This window comes from Trifolium pratense, linkage group LG6 (assembly GCF_020283565.1).
Source record: "Trifolium pratense cultivar HEN17-A07 linkage group LG6, ARS_RC_1.1, whole genome shotgun sequence".
Taxonomy (NCBI): Eukaryota; Viridiplantae; Streptophyta; class Magnoliopsida; order Fabales; family Fabaceae; genus Trifolium; species Trifolium pratense.
In genome coordinates this window covers 5063553-5077827 of record NC_060064.1, presented here as the reverse complement: position 1 = coordinate 5077827, position 14275 = coordinate 5063553, and the positions used below count along the sequence as shown (strand labels likewise).

At 33.5% G+C, this 14275-nt stretch overlaps 4 protein-coding genes across 5 annotated transcripts; all 4 read right to left on the bottom strand.

Moving 5' to 3' along the window:
- Positions 1-938: 938 nt before the first annotated feature.
- On the bottom strand, positions 939-2266 carry LOC123889167 (MATH domain and coiled-coil domain-containing protein At3g58360-like). Its single transcript, XM_045938388.1, has 3 exons — positions 2124-2266; positions 1838-2004; positions 939-1534 (listed from the first exon to the last, which is right to left on the bottom strand). The coding sequence occupies exons 1-3, from the start codon at positions 2243-2245 to the stop codon at positions 939-941; spliced, it is 885 nt and encodes a 294-aa protein (XP_045794344.1). The 5' UTR covers positions 2246-2266.
- Positions 2267-3533: 1267 nt separating this feature from the next.
- On the bottom strand, positions 3534-7940 carry LOC123890271 (MATH domain and coiled-coil domain-containing protein At3g58210-like). Its single transcript, XM_045939840.1, has 4 exons — positions 7682-7940; positions 5646-5795; positions 4418-4581; positions 3534-4314 (listed from the first exon to the last, which is right to left on the bottom strand). Exons 1-4 carry the CDS (start codon positions 7756-7758, stop codon positions 3632-3634), a joined length of 1074 nt encoding a protein of 357 aa, XP_045795796.1. The 5' UTR covers positions 7759-7940; the 3' UTR covers positions 3534-3631.
- A 565-nt stretch (positions 7941-8505) lies between these two features.
- On the bottom strand, positions 8506-10393 carry LOC123890273 (MATH domain and coiled-coil domain-containing protein At3g58360-like). Its single transcript, XM_045939841.1, has 3 exons — positions 9898-10393; positions 9616-9776; positions 8506-9355 (listed from the first exon to the last, which is right to left on the bottom strand). Exons 1-3 carry the CDS (start codon positions 10017-10019, stop codon positions 8682-8684), a joined length of 957 nt encoding a protein of 318 aa, XP_045795797.1. The 5' UTR covers positions 10020-10393; the 3' UTR covers positions 8506-8681.
- A 1248-nt stretch (positions 10394-11641) lies between these two features.
- On the bottom strand, positions 11642-13683 carry LOC123890270 (MATH domain and coiled-coil domain-containing protein At3g58270-like). Of its 2 annotated transcripts, XM_045939839.1 has the most exons (4): positions 13578-13683; positions 13288-13420; positions 13015-13160; positions 11642-12664 (listed from the first exon to the last, which is right to left on the bottom strand). In XM_045939839.1, the coding sequence occupies exons 2-4, from the start codon at positions 13407-13409 to the stop codon at positions 11880-11882; spliced, it is 1053 nt and encodes a 350-aa protein (XP_045795795.1). In that variant the 5' UTR covers positions 13410-13420; positions 13578-13683; the 3' UTR covers positions 11642-11879. The 2 variants fall into 2 exon arrangements, with proteins under 2 accessions (XP_045795795.1, XP_045795794.1); XM_045939838.1 differs by lacking the exon at positions 13578-13683 and having other exon boundaries at positions 13288-13540.
- Between the last annotated feature and the right edge of the window lie 592 nt (positions 13684-14275).

Here is a 14275-nt window from a genome sequence, read left to right as displayed (position 1 = left end):
AATATAATATAGAGCGCCTTGAAGGCACTATAGAATGGGCATCACAAACCCAAACATATGATGAAGACGACGTTAGAAGTTTTCAAAAATGTCTCCAAAGAGACTTAAATCTCTCAAGGATTCAAAAGACCCTCGAAAAATTACCTTCCGCAAATGCAGCTACCTTTGACGAAAACTCTGGTATCAGAGCGTAACATCCATCCAAGGATTAAAAATAAAAAGAAAAATCTTTTTAAAACAGTTTGGTCAAGAACCGATTTAAAAGAAAAAGAGTTGAGCAAATTGACCAATACACCCCTTTGTGTTGTATATTTGTTGAGGATTTGTGTCCCAATAGCATTTCTCTTTCTCTTTTCATGTTTTCTTTTTCTTTTCTTTATTTTTTGTTTCGTAACTCACGCCGTTAAACCTTTTCCGTAAAAATATATTGATAGTGTACATGTGTTCTATTGTGATTGGGAACAGGACGACGAACACAACTGTTAGTACGGTACCTAAGTTTTGTCCATATAGGAATTAAAGTTCTTGCATAATTAGTTGCATGCGTGCTTGAAATAAAAAAATGTCGTATGATTTAATAAGAAACAAATGTTTTAATTTTTGTCTATTCCCTTGCTGTAGTTGGTAGTTGAAATAAGGCGTGGGGTTAGAAATCAGTTTGTAGTTGAAATAAGAAGTTCATTAGCATTGTGGAATCAAAGATATAAGACATATATATACTATGAAATTTTTAATCCAACAATTACCAAAGGAAATAAAATATAGTGCATCAATCAAATTGCAGAAAACATACTCTGAATTTTTTAATCCAAGAATTACCAAAGGAAATAAAATATAGTTTATAAGTTATTCGCTATAAGCTCATCTGCTATAAGCCTGTAAGATACTTAAAAAGACATGATTCATTCATTTAAATCAATCCATGTTTAACAATAAATCTATGGCCTCCAACTCCAGGACCCCAATTCAGAATCCAAATCTCTTTCTTTGATGCCTTCTGCTTTCAACAAGTCCCTTTCTACTTTAAGACTTAACTCAGCAGCAAACAATTTTGCCTTTAGTCTCTCTGTTTCCAACACTGAAACTACCATATTCTCCTTCAATTTTTCAACCTGCAGTGCCTTCTCCACATACCTTTTCATTCCTAAAGCCGATTGAACTTGTGGCTCTAACCAAGTAAGATCAAATTTAAATTTCTGAACTTGATCCCATAAAACTTGAAGTTCCTTACAAGCTTGTTCATTCATGTCTTTCACTTTACTAGTCTGAAGCAAAAGAATAACTCTCCCCAATGCTGTATACCCCAACTCTGCATCAACTTGTTTAGTAGCTTCAACGGAAACTGGTAAAACAGTTAAGTTAACTGCTTGATTTACTTGTTTCTCAAGATTTGAATTAGAAACAAAAACTTCAGCACCAACAATACAAGCATCCTTCACAATAAACCCCTTTTCAGGATTACAAAGCTCAGTTAAACTCATGAAAGATGGAACTCCCCAGGAAACTCCCTTTGCATCGTAATCCTGTTGGCATTCTAGCAAAATCATGTATCAAGAGTAAATTTAGTTATGTAAAAAGGAAAACGAGAGCATCACGTTATGGACATATATAAAAAAATCGATTAAAAGGAGATTATATATGTCTGTCAGAATCATATAAATTCGGTCCATCAAGTATATTGTTTATCGTTCTATTTTCAATTATTATGATAGTAATTGTTTTCTTTGATATTTTAGAAAAATTTATACCATCAAACATCAAAAAATTGGTCTCTCTCTCTCTCTCTCTCTCTCTCTCTCATATTAACAAGAAACTGTATAATGATTGACGTACGTACCTTGTGTGATTGTTCCATTGGTGTCGATTTGATTGAATACAATCAACTTAAATTTGACATCTCTGTTCCATCCTTCAGACATATTGGCAGTTTGCATAGCCTCCAAATAAATTGATAAGTGGTCTACTACATCTTTATTCTTGTTCCCCTTTGGAAACAGACGAATCCTCCCAAAGCATAACCAAATCATATATATCGATCAAAATACACAATTATAGAATAATTATATAAACTATATATCCACCAGTTGGAAATGCCAATTCATTCATTCATTCAAATAACATACCATGGATAGCCGCAAAGGATAAAAGGCTCAGAGTATATCTTATCAGCATTCAAGCGAGAGAAGTTCTCAATCTTCCATGTGAACTTTTCAAATATCTCAGTACTTGGTTCTTGACGCTCCATTTATACAAACTCTAAAAGAGTCCTTACCAAACACATAAGATCAATAGAAGCAATGGCAGCCCTATATATATATATGTACACAAATGGAAATGGAAAAATAAAATTAGTGGGATATTTTTTGAGTATCGTAAGAATCAGCATAATCTAGCTATAGCTCCCGAGGAATTGGCACAATTTACAACAACAACAACAAATACAGTAGTCTCATAGGAACGGGAGGGCTACTTTCATAACGTATTTTTATTGGCCATTTTAACTTTGTTTAATGCATCTCATTTACTACTTTTTTTGTTTATTTGCTACAGAGAAGGCCAAAAGTCCCTCTAATAGCATCTTTTATAGTGATTTTAAATTTTCAAGTTTTAAAACTTATTAGTAATTCATATTAAAAAAAATCTGTTTGATGGGAGTAATTTTTATTTCACAACCTTATAATTTATTTTTTATCAGTTTAATTTTAAATTTATAGTTTATCGTTCCTTTTTCTTTACTATTATTATATTACTTTAAAAAATATTAATTAAACACATATTTTTATTATGTCATTTTATATTTAAAAGTTAATTAAATAATTAATTTTATCTATTATAAAAATGCAATTAATTTACCAAACCGTATATATTAATATTCGAACAGATACCTATTTGGTTTTGGAATAGCATCAAGTGAATGAAAGAAAATATGGAATTTAAAAATCACACAAATTTTTTTAGATACATTATACTCCCTTTAGTCCCATAAATCCTAGCTCAACTGACAAAAAATGTCGAAATTGTTCCATTTCCTTGTGGGTAGCCTTTGGATCAGAAAATGGTCTCACGTGACACCCTCCTTCCATTCCTTTTTTTTTTAATTATTAGTTGAAAAAAAGTGATGTGGCAGCTGAGTCACTTAACTGACTTGCCACATTAGCATTGACTTGGTCAAAATTGACCTTTTGCAAAAAAAGGTAAAGATAGGGGGCCAAAAATGCTATTTTGAAAATTAAGGGGCCAAAATCACAAGTTTCTAAAACATAGGGGGCCAAAAGTGCAATTTAACCTAATAAAAAAAGGTTGATATAAATACAATACAATGAAATGCATCTTCATTAATATTGATCTTGATAACCATTCAAGACACTGAAAACCATCCATATTCCATACCAATATTTGGTTACTCCTCTATACCAAATTATAAGTCACTCTGAAAAAATAAATTATACTAAATTAAAAGTCACATTACATTACCAATGAAACATTTAATACTATTTTTTCTATTATACCCCTCAACTATTTAATATTCTCTCTTCTTTCAAGACTTCAATTTATCTTTTCCATACCATTAATAAAAGACAATTTTGTAATACAACCCATAATTTCTCTTTTCCATACAACATTAATTGCATTACATAATTTGTGTAATATGGTCGATATTGTGGTACGGAGGGAGTATCAACAAGCCTCTTGCAGCATCAAGATTTACCTCTACAATAGCTATCTTTGACTTAAGCCTCTGCCTTTCCAACTCTAGAGATACCACTTTATCCTTTAGCTTTTCTGCCTCCTTCAATTTCTCGAAATAATTTTTCGGTCCTATGGCTGATTGAACACGAGGCTCTAGCCAAGCCAAATCAAAACCAAATGGCTGAAGTTCCTCCCATAAAACTTGAAGCTCCTTACAGGCCAAGTCACTCATATCTTTCACCTTTCTGGTCTTAAGGAAATAAAGAACTCTGCCCAAAGCCGTGAACGCCCATTCTCTAAACTTACGACTTCTTTTCTGCTGGCACTCAATAAGTGAAGGGTGTAGCGAACATGCTTCTTCTAGTAAAGGAGCAAAGGATTTATCTATTTGTGCCAAACCCTTGATATCCATAAGCTCGCTTACATTTTGGCATCCGTCTTCTTCTAGCTTCGACTTTGAAACGAAGTTAACTGCTTGATTTACTTGTTTCTCATTTTTTGAATTACAAACATAAACTTCTGCACCGACAATGAAAGCATTCTTCACAATAAACCCCTTCTTAGGATCAATGAAAGATTCAAAAACCCAGAAAGTGTTGCTTGCATTGAACTCATAGTTAGATTCTGGCAAATTGACATATGAAGAGTCAAATTGACATATTATACTAACTGTTCGCTTTGATAAAAAGAAAAACTATATTGTTTGCAGAGACGAAAAAAATGAAACCTTTTGTGATTGTAATGCTACTGTTGAACTGACTATATACAGACAACTTAAGTTTGACATCTCTGCTCCATCCCTCAAACGTATTGGCAGTTTGCACAGCCTTCAAATAAATTAATAGCCTTTCGTCTCCTTTGATACTCCTAATTGGATACAGATATAATATCCTAAAGCAAAACCAAAACAGATCAAAACACAAAAATGTAAACCATGTATAAGAGTGATTTGTATCTATGAAGTACATATATTTTTTGTTTCGGATTAGGCATGTTCTGTTGTCGAACACACATCCTGGTATCATGTCGTCAGATACCGAAACATATTCTTAGAATCAGGAGTTTGAGCAACTGATGTGAGACTCTTAACACATATGATTACACCGAAGTATGTCATTTACTAAATTATGTTTTTTCTAAAATTAGTAACTGATTTTTTTTTTTTTTGAAACAGCAAATTTTATTAGAAAGCCTCAACCAAGGCATACAAAATGCCAAGCGAGGGAACATGATACATAGGGTCTGTTTGGTAAAAATAAGCTATAAGCTAGCTGATAGCTGATAAGCTAGCTGATAGCTGAAAAACTAGCTGATAGCTGAAAAACTAGCTGATAGCTGAAAAGCTAGCTTATAGCTGATAGCTGAAAAGCTAGCTTATTGAAATTAAAGTGTTTGGTAAAATTAGCTTTTAAAGTGGTTATTAAATATAAAATTACATAATTGATAGTGGGTAGTTTATTTTTTAGAGTGGATAATTATTAAATTAAAGGGTAAAAATGGAATAAAGTGTAAAAAGCTATAAGCTATAAGCTCAAATGCTACTTGAAATAACATCTGAAAAAAAACTATAAGCTAGTACAAAAAGCTTGTTACCAAACACCTCTAATTTTTTGAAACAAGCTTATAAGCTCATATAATAAGCTATAAGCTAGCTTATTTGTGTTACCAAACAGAGCCATAAGCGACAAAAGAAAAAACAAGGAGCTAGAAACAAGCCTCCCAAAACACCAAAAAACACCAAAATTAAAGGACACGCCAAAACAAGCCTCCACACACCAAAATGGAACCAAAACACATCACCTAGTAGAGGTCCATAGCAAAACACACCACCTAATATTGGCGTAACTGAATTATTGCTTCATAGTTTAGCATCCAATCAAATAAATTAAAAATTGTGGGAATTCTTGTACCAAAAAGATAAAATTTGTGGGAATTCAATAATTCAAATATCATACCATGGATAACCACCGAGGACAAATGGCTCGGAGTAAATTCCCCGGTTAAAGGGAAAGATCTCAACCTTCCATGTAAATTTCTCAACACTAGAATGTTTTTTTGACAAATTCTCAACACTAGAATGTTCATGCTCCATATCTCCAACCTCTCTGCACAAATATATATATATCATAAATCACTATCAAGCAAAAACAGAATACATATGTAAACTTCATAGTTTGATTCTAAAATAATGACTCACATAGTAGAGCCTCGTACCCGTCACACTTAAGAATGACTAAGATTAATATCAGTATACATCTACAGAGAGAGATAGAGATATTTTTTGTGTTGAGTAGCGTAAGAAGCAGCAGAAGCGGTAAGATTATGCTGTTTTTCGATCAACCACAACGTCTCCCCGGAGAGAAAGAGAGATTTCAGTTTGACGGAAATCTGGAGCGAGAGAGGCTGAGGCCTCTATTTATAGCTGAAGTTTGAAACCGAAAAGGAGAGAATCGTGAGAGCGGGTTTGAACTGAGAAAGGATTCAATCCGTAACCACTCATGCGAATCATGGGGAACAAGGATATTCCGCGCAGATTGAGATGTTATCAGTCTGGAAGTGGATTGGATACCATGTGACCATTTCTTACATAATCTATATCTTAGAAAATGTTTGATTTAATTAATACTTTTAGATAGTATCAAATAAATAACTTCCACAAACAATGTTTCAGATAAGTTGAAACCAATTAGGTATTTTATGATCATACACACGGTGATCAAAACTACAGATGTAATTAATCTACATGATATCCAATTGTATTACTGAGATTGAGATGATTGATGTGATGGTCTATTATCATATAGAATATTGTAGATATGAGATTGTCACGACCTAGCCTCAGTGTCAAGAATATCAAGACCTAACTCATCCTTACAAAACCGGCTTGTAAGGTGAAGATTACCTCCTCTTTATAAACTCTTCTCAAGAGTCCTATCTATCCGATGTGGGACTAAATCCCACCGAGTGTTGGCCGCTAACACACCCCCTCACGCTTCAGCCTGGCCCAATGGGCCTGAAGCGTGAATGATGTCGGAAGCCCAACGATAAACCCGATAGGCTCTGATACCATGTCAAGAATATCAAGACCTAACTCATCCTTACAAAACCGGCTTGTAAGGTGAAGATTGCCTCCTCTTTATAAACTCTTCTCAAGAGTCCTATCTATCCGATGTAGGACTAAATCCCACCGAGTGTTGGCCGCTAACACTCAGATCATGCCCGACACACATGCTAACACTAACTCATCATATATCCAGCCTGTTCAAGCCTAATACACTAGCTATAACCTATATACACACCTTTCTAAAATACCGAGCTATTGAAATTTAGAAGTGTCTCAAACTTTCATGACATCCCAATATGAAAATTAATCATCAAAAACTATATATAAACTATATTCTCCTTTGTACAACTCTTATTCTTACCATTGCATCCTGCTAAAATCACAAACAATGACCACCATTCAAGATAGAGTCCTACCACTGAATAAACTTTTGGGCAGATAGGAAAATTTCCAAGAGTTTCATCCAACAACTTTTAAACTAAAACGATCATACTTTGAAAAATTATACCAAAAACAATTATTTACAACATCGAAGGGAACAATATTTGATAAAATCTTTAACATGAACCGATTGCTAGTCATACACGCACAACTACAATTGAAACTAATAATAAGCTTGTCATATTTCCTATCACTTATCTTTTCCCACTAGATTCACATAGACCACGTTATCTCTTCGTTGTGGCGAACGATATTAACCAGTTATCACTAAAAATAATCCTTAAATTACATAACACCAAAATCGCTTGTTTTCTATAATCCGTAACAAATGATACATGTGAAACAAGTGTTAAAATCCAAAAACATAACAATTACAGAAACAAAATGCAGAAGAATCACGTCTAATAGTGATTAACAACAAATGTAAAATGGATCAGAGCTGAAGAAAGAAAATTAAAAAAAAAAAGTGAAAATTTTGAAAAGTACCTGTTGAGAATGGCGAGAAGAGGATCAGTGATATTCTTTTGGAACCAATTGGTAATTCCTGCATTTCCAATCGCCATTTTCGTCCAAAGTTTCCCAAAATTGAAGCTTAAAAATTGAAAGGGTATTGAACACCATTAGAAATGGTTCAAGCAACAGAATCAGGATTTCCCACGTGGCAGTTTTTGCATGATTCTAGAGGAACGTCTTTTATTTTGTTTGAGAGTTTAAAGGACACACTTTCGGTGTAAATTAATGTTAAACTCGCGCCATCAATAAGAATGGTTCAACTGGAGATAAGTGGGGTGACATGACATATAATATGGTTGTAATCGATTGACTGTGTCAAATTATTTTGCAAGTGTATATTTCTTTTTCTCTTTGTTTTATATCTAACACAACAAACTAGAATACACCCACACACTCATATATACACTCTTAAATATAGAAAAATATTGACTTACACTAAAAAATTCTATCTTAATTACTAATTATTCACTATTAAGAACTCTAACATCGGTTGCGAGATGACATGAATAAGTGTTTATATATTAGAGACAATCTTCACCTTACAAGCCGATTTTGTAAGGATGAGTTAGGCCCAACTCAAATTCTAAGATGGTATCAGAGCCTCTCCACAATCCGTTGGGCCACCTGTTATCAGGTTTTCGAAATCGAGTCACCCACCGTTTATATCCACACACCAAGCCCAATAGTGCTGGGCGTGAGGAGGTGTGTTAAGAAGTCACACATCGGTTAAGATGTCATAATTGACTCTCAAATCAAATTAGGCAGTCTAGGTGGTGAAAAATAAAAAATAATATGAATAGGGCAAATTGTCTTAACTTATTAATAATATATTTTTTTTGGGATATTACAAAGATGCAATGACAAAGCAATACAAGTGTTTAGCATTACAAGTTTGTAAGCAAGAAAAAAGATTTCACATTTTCATGATTCACATGATTCATAGGAAGATCATTTTAACTAGACTCATAGGTCTCTATGGTCTCCAACTCCCACACGCCAATTCAGAATCTAAATCCATTTCTTTAAAGCCTTTTCCTTTCAACAAGCATCTTTCTATGTCAAGATTTGTTTCAGCAGCAAGTAACTTTGCCTTCAACCTCTCTGTTTCTAGCACTAGCTCTACCACATTGTTCTTCAGCCTTTTAACCTCTAGAGCTTTCTCCACATATTTTGTCATTCCTAAAGCATGTTGAACATGTGGCTCGAGCCAAGTGAGATCAAATTTAAATTTCTCAAGTTCATCCCATAAAACTTGAAGATCCTTACAAGCTTGGTCGTTCATATCTTTCACTTTTCTAGTCTTAAGGAAATGAATAACTTTCCCTAATGCAGCAAACGCTGGTTCAGTAAACTCGTGACTCCTCTTTGGGTGAGACTTGATAAGTGAAGGATTATGAGAATATATTTCTTCTAATTGTCTTACACTATTGAAATCCATATTTTTTTCAACTGAGGTTTGAGAAACAGTTAACTTAGCTTCTTGATTCACTTGATTCTCATGTGTTACATTACAAACTAAAACCTCCGCACCAACAATACAAGCATCATTCACCATAAACCCTTTGTTTGGATCATGAAGCTGAGCTAAATTCATGAATGAATGGAAACCCCAGTTATTCTGACTTGCATTGAGCTCATGGTTAGTTTCTGGCAAATTGATGTATGAAAAGCCAATTTAGTTACATAGTAAAATAAAAAGAATCTCGCATATAGCCTGACATTTTTAGCTAAATAGATTTCTAAAAAAGTCTTAATCTGCTCTATTTTAAAAAATAGTGTATGAAAAGCAAATTGATGTATGAAAAGTCTTAATTTGGCCTAAGGCTGAATAGACTAGGCCATAGGCCTATGTAGGCCGGCCTGATCTATTTTCACCCATAATGAAAGGCAAAAGAAGGGGGTACTACCTCGTATAACTGTGATGTTCGTATCGAGCTGATTAAATACAAGCAACTTAAATTTCACATCTCTGCTCCATCCCTTAGACATATTTGCAGTTTGCATAGCCTCAAAATAGATTGATAAGCTACTGTCTACATCGTTCCCTTTTGGAAACAGAAGAATCCTCCTAAACCAAAACCAAATCGCATCAAAACACATTAATCTAAATTGATCACAAAAAAGAAAACATGCATACATAACACATATCCAATAAATTCTAAGTGGTTGGAAAACATCGATTCAAATACCATGGGTAGCCGCCGAGGATGAAAGGATCAGAGTAAAGCTCCTTGGCGTTCAAGCGAGAAAAGTTCTCAATCTTCCATGTGAATTTTTCAGAAATCTCACCTTTCGTTTCTTGATGCTCCATTTCTAAAACACATACACAAGAAGCCAAAATGCAAGGCTATATATAACTAGATAGTTTTTGTGTGGAGTAACATAAGAAGCAGAAGAAGTGGTAAGATAACATTACAAGGCACAACTTAAAAAAAGAAGAGCATATATGATAGGCATACTATAATAATATACTATTTTTTATCAAGTAGCCTAGTAACTAGTCTAATATAATGTAAGTGTGGAGAAGTGAAGAATCCTAAATTCGAACTTAGACTCTGCATATCAACATTCGTGCAGCTTCACTGAATTGTATTTACAGGACACCATACTAATATTTTTATTGGCCATTTTAATTTAACGAAGGCATTTCATTAGTTTTTTGTTTTTGATGATTGGAAGGAAGTTCATGAATCTCTTCAATTTAGTAAAGAACATGTTTGATTTGCAAAAGAGTACCTTCAAGCTACTGAAGCAAAATAACATATATAATGTAACATTTTATAATATACAGTAATGTTTATCAATAAAATACATAACATCACTTAAGAGCAACCAAAAAGTAAAATAACCAATGACAAGTTACAAAGAAGCAACCTAAAAGGAATTGCTTCTTCAAACACATGAAGGGATATAAAAAGGCCCAATACAAAATAACATCATGAAAGTGTCGAATCAATGGAGTTGCATAAACAATTTTTGTGTGGCCATATATTTCAGTTTCAAAGATAATGAAATTGGACTATTACACATTTTGGTTTTTGAGAAAGGAAAGTTGGTCTATATGACAAATTCATAAAGTGAAAAATATGTTATTTAAAGTGATTGCTAACTAAAAGTGACTACATTTGTTGACAAGCAAGTTTTGCTGGTTTTGGGAGAAGGAAAGTTTTCAACAAGATCCAAACATGGAAGAAATTAGGAATAGAAGTAAAAATGCAGTTAGAAGATAAAGCAAGATGTATGTGATTATTTATTTCAAAGGTTGTCAACATATTCAATAACACTTCTTAAAAATGCTCCACCTGAAGCTCTTCTAAAGATTTGCAGTGCTTACATAGATGATAGGGATAGATTAATTATTTTGGCACAGAAGGAATATGCGTTAAAAGTTAACACATGAAATCTGTCAAGTGCACCGGGCTTACTAGTACTACCGACCTTTTTATTGCGCATTACCAATATGGTTGTCTATAAAGCACGGACACAGACATGGACACCGGACACGACACGGACACTGACAAGTCGACACCGATAAAAATTTGGAAAAATGACATAATTTAGTGTAATCATAAGTGTCGGTGTCGGACACGGACACCGACACGTGTCGGACACGGACACGCCTAATCTGAGGAGTGTCGGTGCTTCCTAGATGGTTGTTGACACCATTTATGGTCTACTACTGTACAAAATTATACTCCCTCCGGTCGTATATATATAAGAAAAAGTTTGTTTTTTAGATTCATTGTAAATTTGATGTATCTAGACTATAATGTTGTCTAGATACATCAACTTTACAATGAATCTAAAAAACAAAATTTTTCTTAGTCAGAAGACCAACATATATATCAAACACCGGGACTCGCGGAGTACCCGTGCCTAACAGTATGCTATGCAAAGTAAAATTTTAACTGAAAAAAAGATTTCACATTTCATAATATTTCAAGGGCCATCTCAATTTCAAAAAGATACATAATAATAAAGTGAAATTATGCCTTTGCTAAAGCTAGCATAGCTTGGAGGCACGAAATATGAAATGAAAGTTCTAAACAAAAAAGCAACAATAGGAAATGAGGTATGGTATGTTAAACAGATCAGAAAACACATTTTAACATAATACCTCTAAAGATAATAGTTTGAAGACATTAAAATCAATCCATTATTAGATATAGATCTATGGTCTCCAACTCCCACATCCCAATTCAGAATCCAAATCTCTTTCTTCAAACCCTTTTGCTTTCAACAAATCTTTTTCTATGTCAATATTTACCTCAGCAGCAACCAATTTTGCCTTTAGCCTCTCTGTTTCCAGCTCTAGAGCTGCCACATTCTTCTTTAACTTCTCTATTTCAAAAGCTTTCTCCACATAACTTTTCATTCCCAAAGCATATTGAACATGGGGCTCTAGCCAAGAAACATCAAATCTAAATTTCTTGAGTTCATCCCATAAAACTTGAAGATCCTTACAAGCTTGCTCATTCATGTCTTTCACTTTCCTAGTCTTGAGGAAATAAATAATTCTCCCCAATGCAGCAAAAGCAAAATAGTTAAAATGGCGACTTCTCTTTGACGGACACTCAATAAGTGGAGGAATATCGGTACATGCTTCCTCTAATTGTCCTATAGTACCAAAATCCATAAGTTCTTCAATTGTGGGTGAGAACAACTCTGCATCAATATGTGTAGAAACTGGTGAAATAGTTTCAAGTTTTGGGTCTTGAACTTCTGGATTTGGCATTGGGACTTCCACTTCCCCATTCTGACTTCCAGTTGTTTCAGAAACAGTTAAGTTAGATGCTTGATTCACTGGTTCCTCAAGTGTTGACTTACAGACGAAAACTTCTGCACCAACAATACAAGTATCCTTCTCGAGAAACCCCTTTTCACGAAACTCAGTTAAAGTCATGAAAGATGTAAATCCCCAGTTAACCTCCCTTGCATTGAAATCGTGTTTTCTTTCTGGCAAAATCATGTATCAAGAGTAAATTTAGTTATGTAAAAGGGAAACTGAGAGCATCACATTATGAACGTGTACGATATATATTCGGTCCAATCTTGTTTACAAGATTGTTTCTAAATCTTTGAAATGTAAACATATTGTTTATTGCTCTATTTTCAATAATTATCGTCAATAGTTGTTTGCTATGATAGAAAAATCAAAACATACTTCTAACATTAAATAATAAAAAATTGGCCTCCCTCTCGTATAAAAGTGTTAAATTGAATAATTATTGACATAGACATATATAATCTCTTAAAATTGAAAATATATTTAAAATCATTAAGAAAAGAGGGGAAGTAAAAAACACCTTTTGTGATTGTCATGTTGGAATCCAACTGATTGAATACAAGCAACTTAAATTTGACATCTCTGCCACATCCCTCAGACATATTAGCAGTTTTGATAGCCTCCAAATATATTGAAAAGCAGCCCTTTGGAAACAGAAGAATCCTCCTAAAACATAATCAAATTATATATATCAAAACAAAAAAATGTAATAAATGGTGGTGTCAAAGAGCATATAAACCGCAGTATCCACCAGTTGGAAATGTTAATTCATTTATTCATTCAAATAACATACCATGGATAGCCACCAATGATGAAAGGTTCGGAGTATATCTTATTAACTTTCAAGCGAGAGAAGTTCTCAATCTTCCATGTGAACTTTTCAAATATCTCAGTGCTTGGTTCTTGATGCTCCATTTCTACAAACTCTACAAGAACACAAAGTGATTTGGGAATGCAAAGTTCATGAAAAGCATATAAAAGAAAAAAAACAGAGGAAAATGCAAAGCTAAAATCAATTTTTTGAGAATCGTAATTAAGCAGCAGCATAATCTAGCTAGCTTCCGAGGAATTGGCACAACTTACAACAAACAAATTATCTCCTCAGATGGACGGGAGGGATACTTTCATACAGTTCTGCATTTATATTGGGCGTTTTAACTTTGGTTAATGCATCTCATTTACTTTTTTGCTTTTGCTAATGAGAAGGTCAAAAGTCCTTCTAATTGCAGCTTTTATTTTTGCTTAAGTATTACTCTCTGCTAATGAGAAATTTTCCTTTATTCATTGAACATCTAATGTATCTATCTATAATATGGACTAAATACACCAGCTTCTCAATAAATCTAGTGGTTGAAAGATTTTATTGTAAGCAAGGAATGTAGGTTCGATTCCCATTGTGGTAAAATTTGTATAATTTTTTAGCCGTTCAAATTTATTGAAAAACAGGGTTAACATATTAGGATTTCTAAGAGCATCTCCAATGGTGATACCACTTTGGGTATCATACATTACTAACGAGTGGTCCCTACAGTGTCATGTAATATTTATGCAACTCATACATATTTTACTCCAATGCTGATACCACTTTTTGTGTATCATACATTAATAACAAACGGTAATGTTTTGACATATATGAAAGCTATTAAATTAGATTTATATACCAAAAATAAAAATAATAATAACATTAAAGTGATGATACTGTACTTTATTTAAGGTACCGATATCATCAATTCTGATACCCTCTGTGTCACGTCATGAAACTTCAATGATAAAAAAGTTAA

Excerpts from the sequence above, each read along its gene's own strand:
- LOC123890271 (XM_045939840.1), bottom strand. The coding sequence starts at position 7,758 with ATGGCGATTGGAAATGCAGGAATTACCAATTGGTTCCAAAAGAATATC. Across the intron at positions 5,796-7,681 it reads CTTCTCGCCATTCTCAACAG|AGAGGTTGGAGATATGGAGC; the intron begins GTACTTTTCAAA and ends ATATTTGTGCAG. Across the intron at positions 4,315-4,417 it reads TAGCATTACAATCACAAAAG|AATCTAACTATGAGTTCAAT; the intron begins GTTTCATTTTTT and ends TCAATTTGCCAG.
- LOC123890270 (XM_045939839.1), bottom strand. The coding sequence starts at position 13,409 with ATGGAGCATCAAGAACCAAGCACTGAGATATTTGAAAAGTTCACATGG. Across the intron at positions 13,161-13,287 it reads ATCATTGGTGGCTATCCATG|GAGGATTCTTCTGTTTCCAA; the intron begins GTATGTTATTTG and ends ATTATGTTTTAG. Across the intron at positions 12,665-13,014 it reads CAACATGACAATCACAAAAG|AAAGAAAACACGATTTCAAT; the intron begins GTGTTTTTTACT and ends TGATTTTGCCAG.
- LOC123889167 (XM_045938388.1), bottom strand. The coding sequence starts at position 2,245 with ATGGAGCGTCAAGAACCAAGTACTGAGATATTTGAAAAGTTCACATGG. Across the intron at positions 2,005-2,123 it reads ATCCTTTGCGGCTATCCATG|GATTCGTCTGTTTCCAAAGG; the intron begins GTATGTTATTTG and ends ATGCTTTGGGAG. Across the intron at positions 1,535-1,837 it reads CAATGGAACAATCACACAAG|AATGCCAACAGGATTACGAT; the intron begins GTACGTACGTCA and ends TGATTTTGCTAG.
- LOC123890273 (XM_045939841.1), bottom strand. The coding sequence starts at position 10,019 with ATGGAGCATCAAGAAACGAAAGGTGAGATTTCTGAAAAATTCACATGG. Across the intron at positions 9,777-9,897 it reads ATCCTCGGCGGCTACCCATG|GAGGATTCTTCTGTTTCCAA; the intron begins GTATTTGAATCG and ends GTTTTGGTTTAG. Across the intron at positions 9,356-9,615 it reads GAACATCACAGTTATACGAG|AAACTAACCATGAGCTCAAT; the intron begins GTAGTACCCCCT and ends TCAATTTGCCAG.